This window comes from Heliangelus exortis, chromosome 4 (assembly GCF_036169615.1).
Source record: "Heliangelus exortis chromosome 4, bHelExo1.hap1, whole genome shotgun sequence".
Classification (NCBI taxonomy): Eukaryota; Metazoa; Chordata; class Aves; order Apodiformes; family Trochilidae; genus Heliangelus; species Heliangelus exortis.
The window spans coordinates 21,842,218-21,859,563 of record NC_092425.1 but is presented as its reverse complement, the minus strand read 5'-3'; the positions used below and the strand labels follow the sequence as shown (position 1 = coordinate 21,859,563).

Genomic DNA, 17,346 nt, shown 5'->3' with positions numbered 1-17,346 from the left:
ATTCAGCCTAGAGCCACATCACCTCAAACTGGGGGCACTAGCTATTCAGCATGGGTGCCATGGCCTCAGCGAGAGTCTCAGTTTCCACCCCCTTTCCACCAGAGCCGCAACCGCGGGGGAAAGACGAAAGTAGATGCCTGACGGGGGCGGAAAGAGAGACGAGGGGCGGCCCCTACCCCTGGCTCCCTTCCCGCCCCGCCCCGCTCAGGCACCGCCTTTCCCCGCCCGACGACGCGAGGGGGCCGGCCCGGGCTGCGTAAGGAGCCTGGCGTGTGGATGGTGGTGGTAAAGCTGCGTGATTCCTCATTCTCCTTCTGGGTCTTGTCTCTCCCGTGCGTGTGAGTATCCGCCCGGCTGCCTGCGCAGTTGCCACAACAAAGCCGCGAAGGGGGAGAGGTTGGGAGTTGTTGCTTCCCGGGGCCTGACGGCCTGGCCCGGTGGGGTGGCAGCGGGGCCTCCGATACTCCGTGTCGTGGGTCGCCGGTGCCTTCTCCCCACGAGAGTGCCCGGAGAGCGAGTGCGTGGCGGTTGGGGGCGGCGGGAAGGGAGCCATAGGTATTTCCCCTCCTCCTGTGGTAATTTTTTCCAGATCAAACAAGGTAGGAGATGTGTTCTGCTTTGCATATATATATATATGTATATAAAATTTTAATCATAATGTAATTTTTATTTTTTAATTTTGTTTGAAATCGTTGTCTTTCTGCCTGGGTCCCTGTCTGAGCGGCACGTACGTAGGTGTTTCCCAAGCACGTTGTGAGCGCTGTATTTGGAGGCTTCGGCTGGCGTTGAGCCGCCAGAACTGAGTCACGCCGCCCTCAGACATAGTTTGCATCCCGCTCCCGTGCCGTGCTTCTCCCTCTGCTCCCCGGAGGGACGGGAAAAGAGGTGGGAGATGTTCTACTGAGGCACCGCACGGGACATCGGCCCTCGTTCCTCTCTCTGGTGCCGTTGGCTTCGGGAGTGAGTTACGGTGACCCGCGTCCCATTCCTTGAGGTTACCGCATTAGGAGGAACCATGCTTGGATAAGAGTTTTGTGATGTGTTCTGGCTGGATGTAATTAGTGGGAATTAGGTCTGCTGAAATGATCGTTGTAAGCCTCTTGCCTCAAGCGTGTTAAAAACCCCGCGATAGTCACCTCTCCGCAGTTCCCTCAGGATGAGGTTTTGCAGCTCCCCCTGCCCTGCGCGGGGCTCAGAGAGCTGTTAGGACTGCAGTCTGCTGTGGCTTTGAAAGTGAAATTGGCCAATCCAGTCCCTTTAGAGACTTGGCCCAGCAGCCAATACAGGTGCTTCTTTAAGGAGTATTTGAAAATTTGTGGGATAGGTGACATACAATCTTCCATGGTATAGGAGCATCTACAGGTGTTTTAAAATCTGCCCAGTCAGGAGTTGGGGGAAACAATAATGCACCTGGAAACCTAGGTATCCCCTTAAATTCATGGGAGATAGACAGACTGTTACAGGGGATGTACCTTAATACTTCCAGAGCTGCTGTTTAAAGTGTTTTCATTCTTTGCTTCCTGATCTTCTGTTCAACCAAGTTTGGGGAGGGGAATGGTCAAAAACATAACCTGTGTTCCTTGGCTAAGATTTGTGCTATCCAATAGTGATGTTTAAGTTACAAGTCAGTGATGGATGTTTGTCATTCTTTGAAATGAAAGTGTTTCATTTTAATAACAAAGTAAACACAAACTCCAGGAAACCCATATTATGTTGAAATTGAGAGAGAGCCTTATCTTGCAGCATTTTATCTGCTTTTCCATGCTGATAATTCTCATGTAAAGAAATTAACAAGTCATAAAAATACAATGCAAGAGATCATCTCAAGATGCCTTTACCTCTTTGCCACCTATACATATTCTGAGGAAATATAAATATACTTGGACAATTCCTGAATTATACTTTTTGAGCTGTTTTTGTATACTGATTCAATTACTTCATTCCTTTATTTTTCCCTGCTCATCTGTACCAGACAGTGGTTGTTCCTCTTACATAGAAATGTATTCACTGAAAATTAAAAAGATTTGCATCTTACTTCCAGTGGCTGTGAAGAATGTGATCACTACCTCTAAAATTGTATGTGTATTTTCTGAACTGTGATAATAGGTGTCATCTTGTCACAAAACTCGCATCATTTTGATCTGTGTGGCAGCAAAGTGTTTAGGGAGATGCTGATGACATCCCTATTTGGGCAGTCAGGTCACTAAACTGAATCTGTAACCTTGGAACCATAAGCAAGCTTTTAGTTCACTGAGCATTTCTGTTGTTGGAGACAGTTCCTGTGTTGTGCCACTTGGGAAGGATAACCTGGCATTCTGGAGTATGCTGAGTAAGCTGTGAACTCTGTCACTATTGTGGAACGGTATAGGTGCTTCCACATGACTGGTGTGTTACAAGGTGAGAGTAAGGTGGAAGTTCCTGTACAAATAACTAGTAAAGGATTGTTGTTTATTTCTGATTTACTTTTGACCTGTGATGAATCAGGGAGTTTTATGCCTCTGTTCAAACAGGGAATGATCAGTGGTGGTTTGAGAGCTGGACAATGTGCACAGAGACCTTTGCTAGGGCTACCTTTGTGCTGCACTTTTTGTGACAGTTGATAACACAGTCATTGCTTACATGAAGCAGGGGAAGGGGTATATCCATTGTTGTTTGATAGATGGCAATACCTGATTCCCAACAGTCTGCAACATCTACGTGAATTAGTCAGCATATCCCAAGGGATCTGATGTTTGAGCAGTGTGCTTGGAACTTAAGGAAGTCATATAGAGGTAATTCCCCAATTTGTGCACCAGGATGATGGCACATGTAACTCCAGCCTTTATGTGGCAGATATGCTGAAGTTTTGCTTTAATAAGAGGGATTGTTTTTCTTGCATGCCATTGTGAACTATTGTGCCAGGTTCACCACTTTGAGTTGTAGACAGCTGGCTTAGATGCATGTTGCTCCAATATTTAAATCTTGGTATCAGGCAGAAATATTCTTCATAACTGTGCAAGAAAACTCAATTTCCTTTTATCGTATTCTTCACCTTCAGTACCAGTCTGCCCTTTTTTGAGCTAGTTTTTCTGTATACGAATAACTTTGCTGCCAGGAACTGTTCAGCATCTATCTTATCAAAAGACTGTGGCTATGGATTGCTCTTGGGAAGGGTCAATGCCAGTGATCAGTTTTTCCCTAGCATCTTGCTGATGGTATGAGATGTGTATCTCTGGTCCCTGAGATAGCTGGAGGTGGGTACTCTTCCAGGTAGTGAGTAACAGGAGGCCCACGAGTCACTGATGTGCATGGTGTCACTTAGGGTTGTAGAGAGGAGGACCTTACAAACTGAATCCTTCAAGAATCTGCTGATACTTTTATCAAATAGTGTACGATTAGTTGTCCTTATTTTAATTGTAAGCTGCTGCTTCTCTTTCTGGGTTTGGAGGGTTTGCTGGTCATTTTCTTGGGATTCTCATCAGTGGGCAGCTGCATCATCACTCCAGTCATTCAACCTCAGTAGTCTCTCTGACCCAGCTTTCCTGCTCATGGGGTCACAAGGTGAGCATCAAGAAAGAACAAAGACTTAAGGTGTGAAGTCATGGAGCTAGAGATCCACACCTCTTGACATAATGTATTGCAGCTTCTTATAGCAGAGGAATGGCTTCTTTTTGGCTTAGGAGGAACGTTTGGTTGGTTTTGTTTGGTTGGTTGGTTTTTTTCCTCCTCTCCCCTCCCTTGTACATTAACTTGAAAGGCTTTGCTCTGCAGGGTTTTCTGGTAGTCATGTGCTTTGTTTTTCTCTAACAGATGACAGCAGTTGACTTTGTTCCAGGACTTACTAGTACCCATTTGCTACACTGAATACTTGCTTAAAGCATTCCGGAGACTTGGGGTTTTCTGTTAGAATCCTTTTAAAAGGACTCCAGAGTACTTTGGAGCTTCTCCAGGGGCCTGCATCTGTTTGGAGACAGAACTGCTGTTCTGAGGGCTAACCTGTCATAGGTTTGGGAGTTAACAAACTATCTTGCAGCATAGAGGGAAAAATGTTTTCCTTTGTGTTCAGTGGACAGAACCAGGGGGAGAAACAAAACCAGCCAACTAAAAAAATACTAAGAAACAAACAAACAGATGATGCAGAGGAAAAGGGGCAGCAATGGCTGGGTATATTGGCAGTCTGCTACTGTCTCATGAGGCAACAAAAAAGTTTGTTATGAATCATGAGGAAGTAGTTATATGTAGGTAGCAATGTGAACAGAGGGATTCACCCACATGTAGTTATGTCTGTATGTTAATCAGCAGCAACATGCCTGTGGCATGCCAGAGCCATATTTTTCTTGGAGGTGTACCAGGAAAAGATAAACCAAAGTAGTTTCAAGGTGTGATGAAAGAAAACTCTGATTAAAGAAAAGGAAATCACAATGAGATTTGTTAAGTACTTGAGCAGATGTCCATGAAAGTATTCATCCTTGGAGTTTTTGAAAACTTGATCAGACAAGATCTTGAGCAAAACTAGATCCAGCTTTGAAACTGACCCTGCTTTGAACAGTGGACTGGACTGAATAATGTCAAGATGATCCCTTCCAGCATAAATTTTTCTATCATTCTCATTCCAGCTCTTGTCTGCTTTGTGATGTTTTGCTGAGTAACTTGCCTGTGCCACAGCCAGCCCTTCCATCTCACTGTGTAGAGACAGGTGCAGGGCAGGATATATAACTGTGTGGAGGTGCAGAGCTTAGAAAGGTTTGTAGTGTTGAAGTTTATTCTGAGCTGCAGTTGAGGCCTCATGTTTTGTAGACTGGTTATGTACCAGCCATGGTTTGGATTAGGGAAAATGGTACCCAAGCTTTGAGGGCCTATGGTGCATGGTACAGCTGTAGCAAGCACTGTGCTCCGAACCTGGGAAGTATCTACTAAACTGGTTGTTTAATTCATTGGGGGATTCCCTCAAGGCAAGTACTTTACTGAGAGGTAGATTTCCTCTTTTGCATGCTTTGTTGTTTCTCAGAAGCAAAAATAAAAGCTCTAGTTAGAAGGAGGTAGGTAGAGCTGGGTATGCCTGGTTTTAACACGTCTGGAAGCAGCTGCCCTGGTTGACCTTTACCGCTGTTGATTCTACCTGAGAAGAAAGTATGTTTGGGGTTAGTTTGTTTTACAGGTTTTAAGACTTGTGTTTCCCTGTGTTTCCCTTTTTAAATGAAACAAGCCCTCAAAAGCTGGACTTTTCTAGTTGTCTTAACGTTTTTTAATGATTGTTATTTTAAAAAATGTTAATCAGGTGATATGTTTACTATTTGGACCTTCTCCCAAGTTGGCCATACAAGAAGGTGATTTAACAGTCTCATCAGGCAGGATCTCTGACAGAGGGGCAATGATTAGTAAATACAGTCAGAGGATTTTGGAGTGTCCTGAAGAACATCTGCCATTGATAGCATAAATCTTGTAATTGTACCACCTTAACATTCCAACCCCCTGCCTCTAAAACATTTGTCTGTATGCTGAGAACAGGAGAGTTGGTCTCTGTTCTGAAGAGGTCGAAATCTAGAGCTGAAAGAAGTGCAGTCTGTGGGAGCACGGATAGTACTGGCTGGGAGAGAATTACCTGTTTGGTTACTTCTTTCAGTATCAATTATACATACAAAGCAGAATTAATAACACTAAGCCAGAAGGTACCTTATTGGAGCAGAATACAACATTATTACTGGTTCTGATATGTGTATTAGTTAATACTTCCTAAGATGAGGTCTGTTCCTTTCTGTTGCAGCAAACAGACATATTGTTGACTCATTTTGAGTATACTGTAGCTGTGCTGTATTACAGCTCTTGTGATGATGCACTGTATACATTCAATAACATCAGGTATTTCTGATTCAAGCCACACCATACTTAAGGGGATTGTTTTCCACTTTTATTACATACCAGAATCTTAAGACTTTCAGAAAGCTCCTTGGGCCTTCTGAGCAGTGCAAAACATACAAAGTCAGTGTGGTGTTCTGTGTGCTAGGAATTTGTAGGTTAATAGCTAAAAAAAGGCCGAACAACTGGCTGTGCAGTTGCTTGTCCTCTCTATACAAAACCACCCTCTTCCTCAATTATGGAGGTAGAATGCTTGAGAGAAGAGGTTTGTACTGTTAGTACTTCTTTTCTGAGATTTCTTTCAGTACTCTAATGCATGTATTTCAGATGGTCTTTATTTAGAAAAGTGAAAGATTGATAGAATAACTTAACCAAGATTAAAATAACTTCAGTCTTTCACTAGGCACATAATGCACTTCAAGCATTAGTTTCTAGCATTCAGAAAAATTATCAAAAGACAGTATATGTTCCAACACAAACCCACATCTTAATCTATATCATTCCTATATCACCTTATATACTATCCTACCTTTGTGTAAGATTACTTTATATTACTTAAGGTGGTTTTGTAGCTGGCAGGTTTGCAGTTAGCAAGGGAAAAGCACTCATTACATTTTGTTTGGGTAAGGTCTCAATCTTCGTTTAACATTGAGGAGGATGTTGAAATGCTGCCTGTCCTTTGTGCAGTGCAGCGCAGCAGCAGCAGCCAGGCAGAGTTTTGCCTGCACAGGAACTGAGTAGCCTTTGCTCTTGCAGTGGCTTGCTGGTGAGAACTGGGGTGCAGTCTTTGTAGGTAGTCAGGTGCTCAGTGTGTCAACCTCTTGACCAGAAAGTGTGGGTCCCTACTGCCAGGACAGCCAGACAGTATGTTGTTCTTGGCTGCATGGCCACTACTGGGTGGTCTTAAATGGGTCAAGCTTGGTGTATATAGGTGAAGGGATTAAAAAGCAGTATGAACTTGGAGGAACTGCAGTGAGGAAGAAACAAAGATAAATGGGTGTGCTTGGCTGGGATAAGGGATGGGCATTACAGTTACAAGAAACAAAGGGAGAGTGGTAGATAATTACATGGGGAGAGGAGATAATACAGTAAAAAAAATACCTGACAATTAATGGTCAACCTGCTCATTTGAGTTGATCATATTTGTGTTGGAGGGTTTCATGGTTTTGTAAATAAATATGATGGTTGTTAGAATGAACAGTTAAGTATTTGACTCAAATGACAGTTTTCTTGGAATTTCAGAATATCACTTTTTGATTCTGTATTTCAGCAACTGATAATGTGGCAGAACTCTACTTCTCACAGAAATAAAATAACACTCTTCCTCGTATATAAGGGGGTGCGAGTGTGTGTGTGAGTGCCTGCATAGGCAATTTATTCATTTAGGCATGGTTTATCAAGCAAAATTGCTTCTTTTTTATTGCTACTTCTTGGCAAATTGCAGCTCCCTTAAAGACATTCTGAATGCTTGAGGGGAACAGGAGCAAAGAATACCATGTCTTAATCTGTTCTTTGTTTCTATTGGAAGCTACAAAATTAATTAATGTTTACTTTGTGAATGATGAAGAGTGTCATTGAGAGAAATTGACCAGTACAGCATGTCTGTTTTCTATTAATATGAAGGCTGAAGTTGTTAGGGGGTTGTGCCAGAAAAGTGGAAGGAGCATTTGGCAGCAAAATGACTGGTGTTAAAACTGCTGCTCCTTGGGCAGACTCAGGCTGCTAAACTGCATTTCTTCTGTAGCAGTGGTGTCTGTCTGCGGATCAGTTACAGCCCAGGCTTCATGGAAAATAGCCTACTGGCAGGCAGGCAATTCCTGAGTCATGTAGAGTGGGAAGATATGTGATTGTTGGCTGATGCTAATGGTAAAAAGGAATGTCCAGGCTCCTTGGTATCTTTTATCACCTTTTGCCACATCTATACTGCCCTTCTGCCACTGTCTGGAGTTGAATTCCATCCTCACTTAAGAGACTGCATTCAGAAAGGAGACATCTGAGGAGGTGTGTGGTGACCATGTATGATGTTAGAGCCAATGAGATACTGTTAGTTTAGTTTCCTTTGCAGTAGTGTTACATAAAATAAAAATACATGGATGTGTGTATTGCACTCAACAACAGTATCTATTTCAAGCTGTACTTGTTTATTTGTATCCACCTGCAAACTAAGGTTTTGGTCTTACCACCTTATGTTCTTACATGTACAACAGTGCTAGCAGTGTACTATTACATCTGTGTGCTTGAGACAAGTGGAATACACCACATGCTGACTTTTGTCAGTCTGTCTGAAGCTACAAACTGATGAAATGGTTGTGCCTTAAGGAATAAAAGCCTTGCATCATGGAGAGCAAAGGTATTTGCTTTGACACTGTATTTCCTATATTAATTTTTTTCATGCTAAATAACTAACACATGATGTGTAGTCTACAGGTAATTTGTAGTTCCTCTAGTTCCCTTCTGGTTTACGTTACATGAGGTGGAGCATTAAATGTAAACACGTGTTGCTCTTCTGAATTTTTATTCCATTGTGCGTATTTTGATAAATTACAATTCATTGTCCATTTAGGAAGCTGCTCTAGGAAAACTTGCAGGAATGAACATGACAGCTGGGCAATGGCAGACTATGCAACCTGCTTAAGGCCCAGGGATCACAAGAAGTGTCGTGAATATGAAAACTTTCCAAATTCCATGTAGCATTTCAAATTAAGAGTTCCCAGGTGTTTTACTCATTTGCTCTGTTGCCCTCGGAGGAGCTAGGTGCTTTAAATAGTTTCTTTTTGTGGTATCAAAGTTGCCTGCTGCTTCTATTGTTGAATAGCATTTTCAGCTTTATACAACATCTAGCCATGTTAAGTCTCTGTTAAGTCTCTTTGGTTTCATGAATCTTAAAACCACAGCAGATGCCACACCTTCAGCTTTTAAGGTTTCTGTCTTGCTTCTTGTATTTGAAGTATTTCAAATTCCTCTTAAACGTAGTATTATTTGAAGAGCAGCAAGATAATTGGGTGACATATGCCTTGCATTTTCAGAACAAGTTAAGGAATTCTTTTTTACCTTTGTTTTCCATGGCAACAAACAACATGTGGTTTAAGAGAGACTTTGGGGCATCTAAAAAGCATTATGTATTTATTGATTATTGCTTATAAAAATGTATAAAATCTGTCATAAATAGAAGTAGAAAAATACTGTTAGCTAGATGAGGACAGTAGTCTTTGACACTGGCTAACTTTTTTTGGTTGTGGGGTGTTTGGTTTTTTTAATTTTGACTCTGTGGGAGTGGAACTTCATCTGAGTGGAAACTTTCCCATCCTCTTTGCCACATGCATAGCAGTTCTATCACCATGTATTTCAGCAAGAAGTATAACACAATAGGAGCAGATTTTATAGAACATAATGTCAAAAGAGTACCTGTTATCCACACTATGTGTTTTTGTGCTAGCCTTAATCTGGTCCCATGGACTGAATGGTGACTGGTAGGTTAAGTGCACTAGTTTCATGTCTGGAACACACTTAAAAAATTAGTTTCATGTGAAAGAGTCACATTTGCTCACTACACTTTGCACTGTCAGTCACAGGGCACGTTCAAGAAAAGCAGGCTCCTGATCCATACTAAAACATTAACACTGACACACCAGACATCTATTAGCAATTTAACTTATAGAGCCATGGATCTTTTGATGTAACTGCGATTTGAATGGCTGTGTCTGTCAGCCAAGATGGTGACCACTACATATAAAGAAGTTTTTTAGTATAAAATCCAAACTAGTGATAGCTCATTAGTGTCTCTAGTTTAAAATGGTCCTAACTTAATGGGACAAAATAGGACACTTCAGTTGCTTGTTTGTAATAGTTGAGAAACTTTAGCCTCTAACAATACTGGAATAATTTCCTTAGGAGTGAATGTTTTGAAATGGTGGGTTTTGTTGGCTTAAAGTAAAGTTTTTGCTCTAATGTGTAAGCAGTGAACAATCAGGTGGCACTAAATTTCTTTACAGAATTCACTATGGAGTTGTCCCTAGCAATAGAATTGCAGAATTATAAATTAGTGGAGGTAAAGAAGTAAAGAACAAAACTATTACATTAAAAGAGTGCTTGGATCTGTTCTTATACTAATCTTTGGAAACCTTTTCTGATGGTTGTAGGTGACGCTTCATATTTCAGAATGGACCGGTTTGAAGAGGCATCAGACAGTGAAGTGGATCATGCTTTCTTTGACAGTGATTTTGAGGAAGAGAAGAAGAAAGCTGAAGAAAACGGGGAATGTATAGAGAAAGGAGGTACAAAGGCAGCTCTTGCAGACCCTGATTTCATTTCTAATTCAAAAGATGCTCTGTGTTGTGAGGAGGAAAAGGAAGAAAAGCAGGAAAGTTTACAGAAGGGTCAGTCCCTAGAAAATAGCACAGATTTTCATGGAGATGCATCATCTTTGTCACTTTCTCCAGCTGTGGAAAATGCAGATATATCTGGAGCAACATCTGCAGCAAGTAGAGGAATGCGGGAGAATGTTCCTGCTGGAATCCCCAAGATAGTTAAAGAGGGTGAAGAAGATTATTATACAGATGAAGAAGATAGTAGTGACGATGGCAAAAAACAGAAGGTTAGACCTAAGTCAGCTAAACAGTCAAACAGCATAAAAAAGGCTAGCAAAAAATATACTCATATCAGCTCCTCCTCCTCTTCTTCCTCCTCCTCGTCCTCCTCATCCTCCTCATCCTCAAGCTCAGATACAGATTGTTCTGATACAGATTCCGATAGCTGTTTATCAGATTCATCTTATTCTTCCTCAAAGAGGAATGCTTGTAGGAATGCTCTTCTGTCTCCAAAACAAAAATTCAAGTCAGCAATGAAATTGGCAGAAGGAAAACAAAAGCTCAGTGACTACTTGGAGGAATCTGAAGACACAGTGACTGATGTAACACCTCTGTCAACTCCAGATATCAGTCCTATCCAGTCTTTTGAACTTGCAGCATCAAATGATAAGAAACTAAAAGTAAAAAGACAGGAAAATGTGAACCAAGAATTATACGGTAATTCTGAAGAATGCAAGCACATTACAAAATTGGTAAAACCCATGGGGCTGGGAAATCCAATCTTATATCTGTATTTTTTGTTAGATTCAGAGCTTGGTTGCAGATACCGTCGAAAAGTCTTGCATGATGCCGTGGATCTGAATCAGCTTTTGAAAGGTGACTTTTCAGTTTTCTTTTTACAAAGTGTAACATCTGTACATTGCTGAGAACAATTGAGTTTTAATAGAAGAGAATGAGGTTTTAATGTGCCACATATTTTAAATGTGTTTCTGACAAAGCTGTGTTCATCTAATTCTTTGATTTCTTATTTATGTACATAGTATTGCTTCCACAGTGGAGAGAAACAGCGTGTGTTCGTAAGATGTACAGATAGGGACCTGGACAGACTGGAGAGTTGGGCTGATTCCAATGGGATGAGGTTCAACACGGCCAAGTGCCGGGTCCTGCACTTTGGCCACAACAACCCCATGGGGAGCTCCAGGCTGGGCACAGAGTGGCTGAGAGCAGCCAGGCAGAAAGGGACCTGGGAGTCTGGATTGACAGGAAGCTGAACATGAGCCAGCAGTGTGCCCAGGTGGCCAAGAAGGCCAATGGCATCCTGGCCTGGATCAGGAACAGCGTGGCCAACAGGTCTCAGGAAGTGATTCTGCCCCTGTACTCAGCACTGGTGAGGCCACACCTCGAGTACTGTGTCCAGTTCTGGGCCCCTCAGTTCAGGAAGGAGATTGAGGTGCTGGAGCAGGTCCAAAGGAGGGCAGCCCAGCTGGTGAAGGGACTCGAGCACAGATCCTATGAGGAGAGGCTGAGGGAGCTGGGGCTGTTCAGCCTGGAGAAGAGGAGGCTCAGGGGAGACCTCATCACTCTCTACGACTCCCTGAAAGGAGGTTGTAGCCAGGTGGGGGTTGGTCTCTCTTCCCAAGCAGCTCTCAGCAAGACAAGAGGGCATGGTCTCAAGTTGTGCCGGGGGAGGTTTAGGTTGGACATTAGAAAGAATTTCTTTACTGAGAGGGTGATCAGACATTGGAATGGGCTGCCCAGGGAAGTGGTGGATTCTCCGTCCCTGGAGATATTTAAAAAGAGACTGGATGTGGCACTCAGTGCCATGGTCTGGTAACTGCAGCAGTAGCGGATCAAGGGTTGGACTTGATGATCTCTGAGGTCCCTTCCAACCCAGCCAATTCTATGATTCTATGATTCTATGAATCTCTGAATAAGATTTGATATAAGAACATATTGAATAATAAAACTGCACATGAATTTTGAGAAGTCAAGGTTTACTGGACAATGCCACAGTTTACTATCTATATTAAAACATCAGCCTTTATGAAAAAATGCTGGGTTATCAACCTTCAAAATAATGGTAATGATACATAATTACTTGAAATTACTTGAATGAAACAGAATTATTTGAAATTCTTTTTGTGAACTGTCTGCCCTCAAAAATACCATAATGTTGATAAAAGGTATTTTAAAGAGAAAAGTATCTGGTAATCTCAGTAATGGAGTCAAAGAGAGAGAACTGGGTATCTTTCACTGCATTCATTGCAAATCTTCATGTCATGAGGCAAGAATGTGCTGGATGATCTCATGTTCGTATTGTAAGGTCTGTGCAGTTCTTTTGAGCATCTTTTCATTGCCTGGAGTTTTCATTACTAGAATCTAGAATAAATGAGGCTTCACTCAAGAAATCTTCTAATCTCAGGTAAGGAAAGCCTCTTGAAGTCTGTCTGGTACAAAACCCCAGTTTGTCCTATTGGGGTAGGTCTGCCAGGGCTAAAACTGGATGTGTCATCTTTCTTCCATTAGTGAGTAAAGGATTAAAAACATATATGCATCATTTAACTTTCCTATGGGTAGCAATGAGGAAGTTTGTTTTGATAGTAAGAAAAGCAGAGCTAAGTGACAAGAAAGGTAGAGCTTATTGCGATCTCTGAGAGTCCTTGTGCTCCAGCAGCTCTGTCATACTAGAAAAGGCTCCAACCACTTGTCAAAACATGATCTTAGAAGAGCTGTTGCTAGGCAATTGGAATTATGATGTCCTACATCTTAATTTGTTCCCTCATAGCAAGAAGCTTTTTAATAACTGGTGATTATAGAAGGATTCATCTCATCCCTAAAACAAATGGGTATTATAGCTCAGAGTAAGTATTCCTGGATATGAATTTCTGTTTGAGGGGGGAAGAGAAGGGGGAGGAGGGGAGGGACAGGGACAGGGATGGGGAAGTTTTTTCCCAAAACTGAAAAACAGTTCTAAGTAACAATAATAAAGATTGAGTGATGAGAAGTAGAATTCCCATAGTCTGGCAGCTAATGTTCCTGATTAACATGCATATTACTCCCTAGTGCCTCTCTACATTGGCAAGCACAGCATAGCTTAATTACTTTGGGTATTTTGAAGTTTAAATGGAGCAGGTTTATTAATGGTAGCAAATAACTAATCTGGAAAAATAGGAGCTAACCTTATCCTGAATTACTGCTTCCAGCTTCTGTACTCAAAAGAAAACAAAAGTGCAAATCTCCCCTGCCCCAAGTCTGCATTAAATGTTGATCAGAACTGCGTAGCCTTGAAGTTTGTCTCAAGTGAGAGCATTATATTCCCAGATGTGAGTGCATGAGAGTATTTAAGTGATCATCAGGATGTCTTGAATTTAGTTTTTAAGTATTCTTCCAGTAATCTGTACTGGTGAACATGTAGTTTAAAATTTTTGTAAAATATGCTTGTAATACACACAGGCCTAAGCATTTACAGTAGTTGCAGCATATTTTTAATTTCACAGAAACACATTTCACAGAAACTTAGTTTCCATGTAACTGGTTAATGTGTTTGTTTCTGGGGGGGTACGCAGGATTTAATTTTGTATAATTCTGTGCATTGGTAATGTGAACATTTGGGACGACCATACTCTCTTCTACCAAAAAAAAAAAAAAAAAAAAAGCTATGCTTGTTCTTGACAGAAGCCAAATTGTAAGTTATGCTATTCTGAATAATTTAAAAATCTGACAAATAACATGGTTTTAGTTGGAAATCTTGTATTTTGCATATTGTACATTGTGGTTTGAATTCATATGTAAAACATAACGTGTTTCTGTGCAGTTTCTCTTATTACTGATTTTGGAAATATTCTTTAGTGACCTGGACAGTGAACTAGAGATGGATAAAGATATCTGGTTACTACATCTGAACACTGTTATTTTATGTACTCTGTTATTGAAGTGAGCATTATCGGGTCCTGCAGTTTGCTCTGTAGCCTCTGTTTGCTCTGTTTGGATGGGAAATAATTGAGCAAGTTTTAGTCAAAATGGCTGAAATCTACTTGGTAACAGCAGCTGAAGATTACACTTGAGAACTGGAGAAAGGCAGGTTCTGCATTTTGCCAAAGACAAACACAGCATGTGAATGTAGTCCTTACACTGGCGTTTATTAGGCAGGAGTCAAGTCCTGCTTGAAAGGGAAGGAAGAACTACAACAGAAGCTGTGGTTTTCAGGGCCTGCAGGTTGTAGCTGTGCTGGGTGGCTTTGTGTGCACAGTCTGAGGAGCAGCGTGTGAACAGGAGAGCACTCTTGAGAGCACACACAGCGTGAAGGAAGAGAAATGAAATATGCAGCAATGATACTGTAGAGCCCAGTTAGTTGTGTTAAGGTATGGGGTGCACTGTCAGACTTTCAGTTGTAGGGAGTCAGTTGTTTGCAGTGGGAACAGGATAGTATAAGGTGCCGTAGTGAAAGCAGAGATGGTATGGGGTGAACAAATAATTTTTGAAGTTTATGGACTGATCTCCATGGTGTTTTTTCACATCTCCCCCCCCTGTGCCAGTGTCTGATGTGGGTTGGAGTTCGGGTGGAGGAAGGTGCAGCATCTTCCCTGAGGTGCAAAGTCTGCTCAGCTTGCTCCTGTGTGCAAGCCCTGTGGTTGCAGAGCCTGAAGTACTAGAACCAACCTGGATAATGTTACCATCTAGGTTCACCAGCACCCTGTTGTTTAAGTTTCTGGGCTCACCAATTACTTATTAATTATCCCCATATTGTACGTAACATTTTCAGGTTTATCTCTTTTGTTAACTGTGAACAGATTAATTGCTTATTCATTCTTGATAGTGGCTTTTAGTTTTCTCTTCATGAAAATCACTTGCTGTTTAGGTGACATGCTTATTTAAAATGGATTTAAATGCTAAATATATGGCACTTGAATCCACTCATTTTTACAGACACAAAGGTCTGTGCTTTGGAGGCTTACATAATATCATAGCAAAGCTAAGACTGATGTTATGTAGCTGTATTCCTTATGGTTTATGGCTATAAGAGTTATTGTATCAGCCATGCTACCTAAGAATTAAAATATCAGTGTGCTCAAGATCATAGGTACTCAAGACCTCTCATCACTCTTCACCTCTTTTTTGCCATCTACATGGAGAAAAAAATAGGTGTGGTTATATTTTTCAAGTAAAAATATAGTTCTTCTGTTGTTTCATGATGTTACACAGATTTTTGTATGTAATTATTTTGTGAGGCGATGCTGTTTCTACTTAGCTATAAGCCTTAAAGATCTTTCAGAAGATTAAAATAATAAATAACTCAGAGCAGCATTCAAAACCCATAACAGTAAATGTCAGACTCACTTCCTTCTCTGCAATACTCCTGAGTAATCTGAAAACAAGAGAGAATTAAATATGCAAAGAAATAGCTTGCCTAAAATTGATTTTGGAAGTGCTTTCAGGAGAAAAATGTTAGAAAGCCAAGAATAAAAAATCGGACATTTATCTCACACTGTTTTGCTTGATCCTATGTCTTGATTCACTGTCTTGCCTTGATTCAATGTCCAATGTAATTTTAAGGAACTGAGTTTATGCAGATAAAGAGAAGGGTTAAGCAAATATGTGAATTATTAAGCATTCATGCACTTCCGTGCAGCTACGCTACATGCTTGCTCTCTTTCTTTAGACAAGTCTCTTGATTTCTGTTCTTCAGGAAACAAAAAATGAAGTGTGTCTATCTGAATTTATGTTGAGTATCAATATGGTAGTAATGGCATTACACAAGGTGTATCAAGTGCTAAAGAATTTAGCACTCTGTTTTCTTTTCTACAAAACAGGGTTGATACCCGCTTATTTTTCGGAAGTGTCTGTGAGGATTAGTCTGCAAATCCATGGCATTAGCTATTATTAACCTGAGGAGGTGGTGTGATGGAATAAGTAGGACAGTGAGCGAAGGGTTGAAGACCTGAATTCTATCCTTGAAGCTCTTGCTGACCTACATGTCCTCTGATGAATATTTTTGCCTCTCTGTGCCTTAGATCTTGTAATGTAAAACAGTCAGAGCTCATTTGGTGGAAAACAGTGTGATATAAATATAATTATTATGAAAATAAAAGCTCTGTGTTTCTGAATAAAACCCATTGTAGGAAACTAAATAGCAGCTTCAGCTTAACATGTAGTAGTTGCTTTAACATTTTTATTTTTTTTTTACTGTAATTTGTCAGCCAGGAAATAGAGTGAGTTTTTTATAAATTAAATTTCTCCTCCTAGGGGTATATTATTTGTGTGCTCATTCATGCTGAACTAGTGTATTTATAGAATAACTATTAAATAGTGTATCTAAATTTAAAGTAGGCACTTGGGTAATACGTAAGTACTTAAACTCTACACCTGAACTAAACATCTTTATTTTTCACTAGGATTTGTTCAGTATGTATGTTAATAGATAGACCTAGTGGTGCTTGTTTGTATATAAATGTGCATTGTTTCGCAGTAACTCATTTTGAGGTAGAAGAACAAACAGATATAAAATATTTAAGATTAGAAAGAGATCCATAAGAAAATGGGTGATTTGGGGGGAAAAAAATTGCGTCTGTAAGGTGTCTGTTGTCTTTCTTATGACATCAAGAAATAACTAGCAGCCCTATTAAAGCAGGTGTTTTTCAAGAGGAAACTTTATACTTGAAAAGAACATTTTCCCTTACTTAAAAAGACAGCAGACCATGAATTCTCAAATCTTTAAAGAACTCTGTGACATGAAATACTAATCTAGGAAGAAAATGGTGAGAGAACACAGAAATAGTTTTAGGTTGAAACTGTTAGATATTAATGAAGAAAAATTTGTTGTAATGCTTTTCTGTTTTTCAGATGTGTTAGAGATGTGGTAATGAATCAAACAAAGCCAGGCAAACTCAAATGTATAAGCACTGAAGCAATTTAATGCAGTTTTCTCTGCTGGAAGTGCAACAGATACACTGTGAAACATGCATGATTTTAATTTTAGCTTTAATGCCATGAGGACAGCCTTACCATCCTGTCCTAATGCATTTCACTTGCTAATTAGCATTTGTACTTTATATAAGGTTTGGCCTTTCATACTCTGCAATGTCATTTCAGTCCTTTTTAGTTGAAAGCAATAAACAGCTTGTTTATTGCTTTGAAGAAAGTCAGGTGTCTCCATGGAAACCAGCTTTCATAGAAATCCTGTGAATACCAGAGAATTCTCTTTCAC

The 17,346-nt window shown here is 40.6% G+C and overlaps 1 protein-coding gene across 3 annotated transcripts in view; it reads left to right on the top strand.

Annotated features, from left to right (window-relative positions):
• Window positions 1-206: 206 nt before the first annotated feature.
• The window catches only part of CFAP97 (cilia and flagella associated protein 97), a 33,023-nt gene continuing 15,883 nt past the window's right edge, over window positions 207-17,346 (top strand). For 2 of the 3 annotated variants that reach the window (XM_071743288.1, XM_071743290.1), the window contains exons 1-3: window positions 207-338; window positions 9,975-10,859; window positions 10,947-11,018. In XM_071743288.1, coding sequence (XP_071599389.1) covers window positions 9,995-10,859; window positions 10,947-11,018 — 937 coding nt within the window. In that variant the 5' untranslated portion in view covers window positions 207-338; window positions 9,975-9,994. Of the gene's footprint in view, window positions 339-510; window positions 600-9,974; window positions 10,860-10,946; window positions 11,019-17,346 lie in introns of those variants that run through there. The other variant, XM_071743289.1, reaches the window with a different exon arrangement.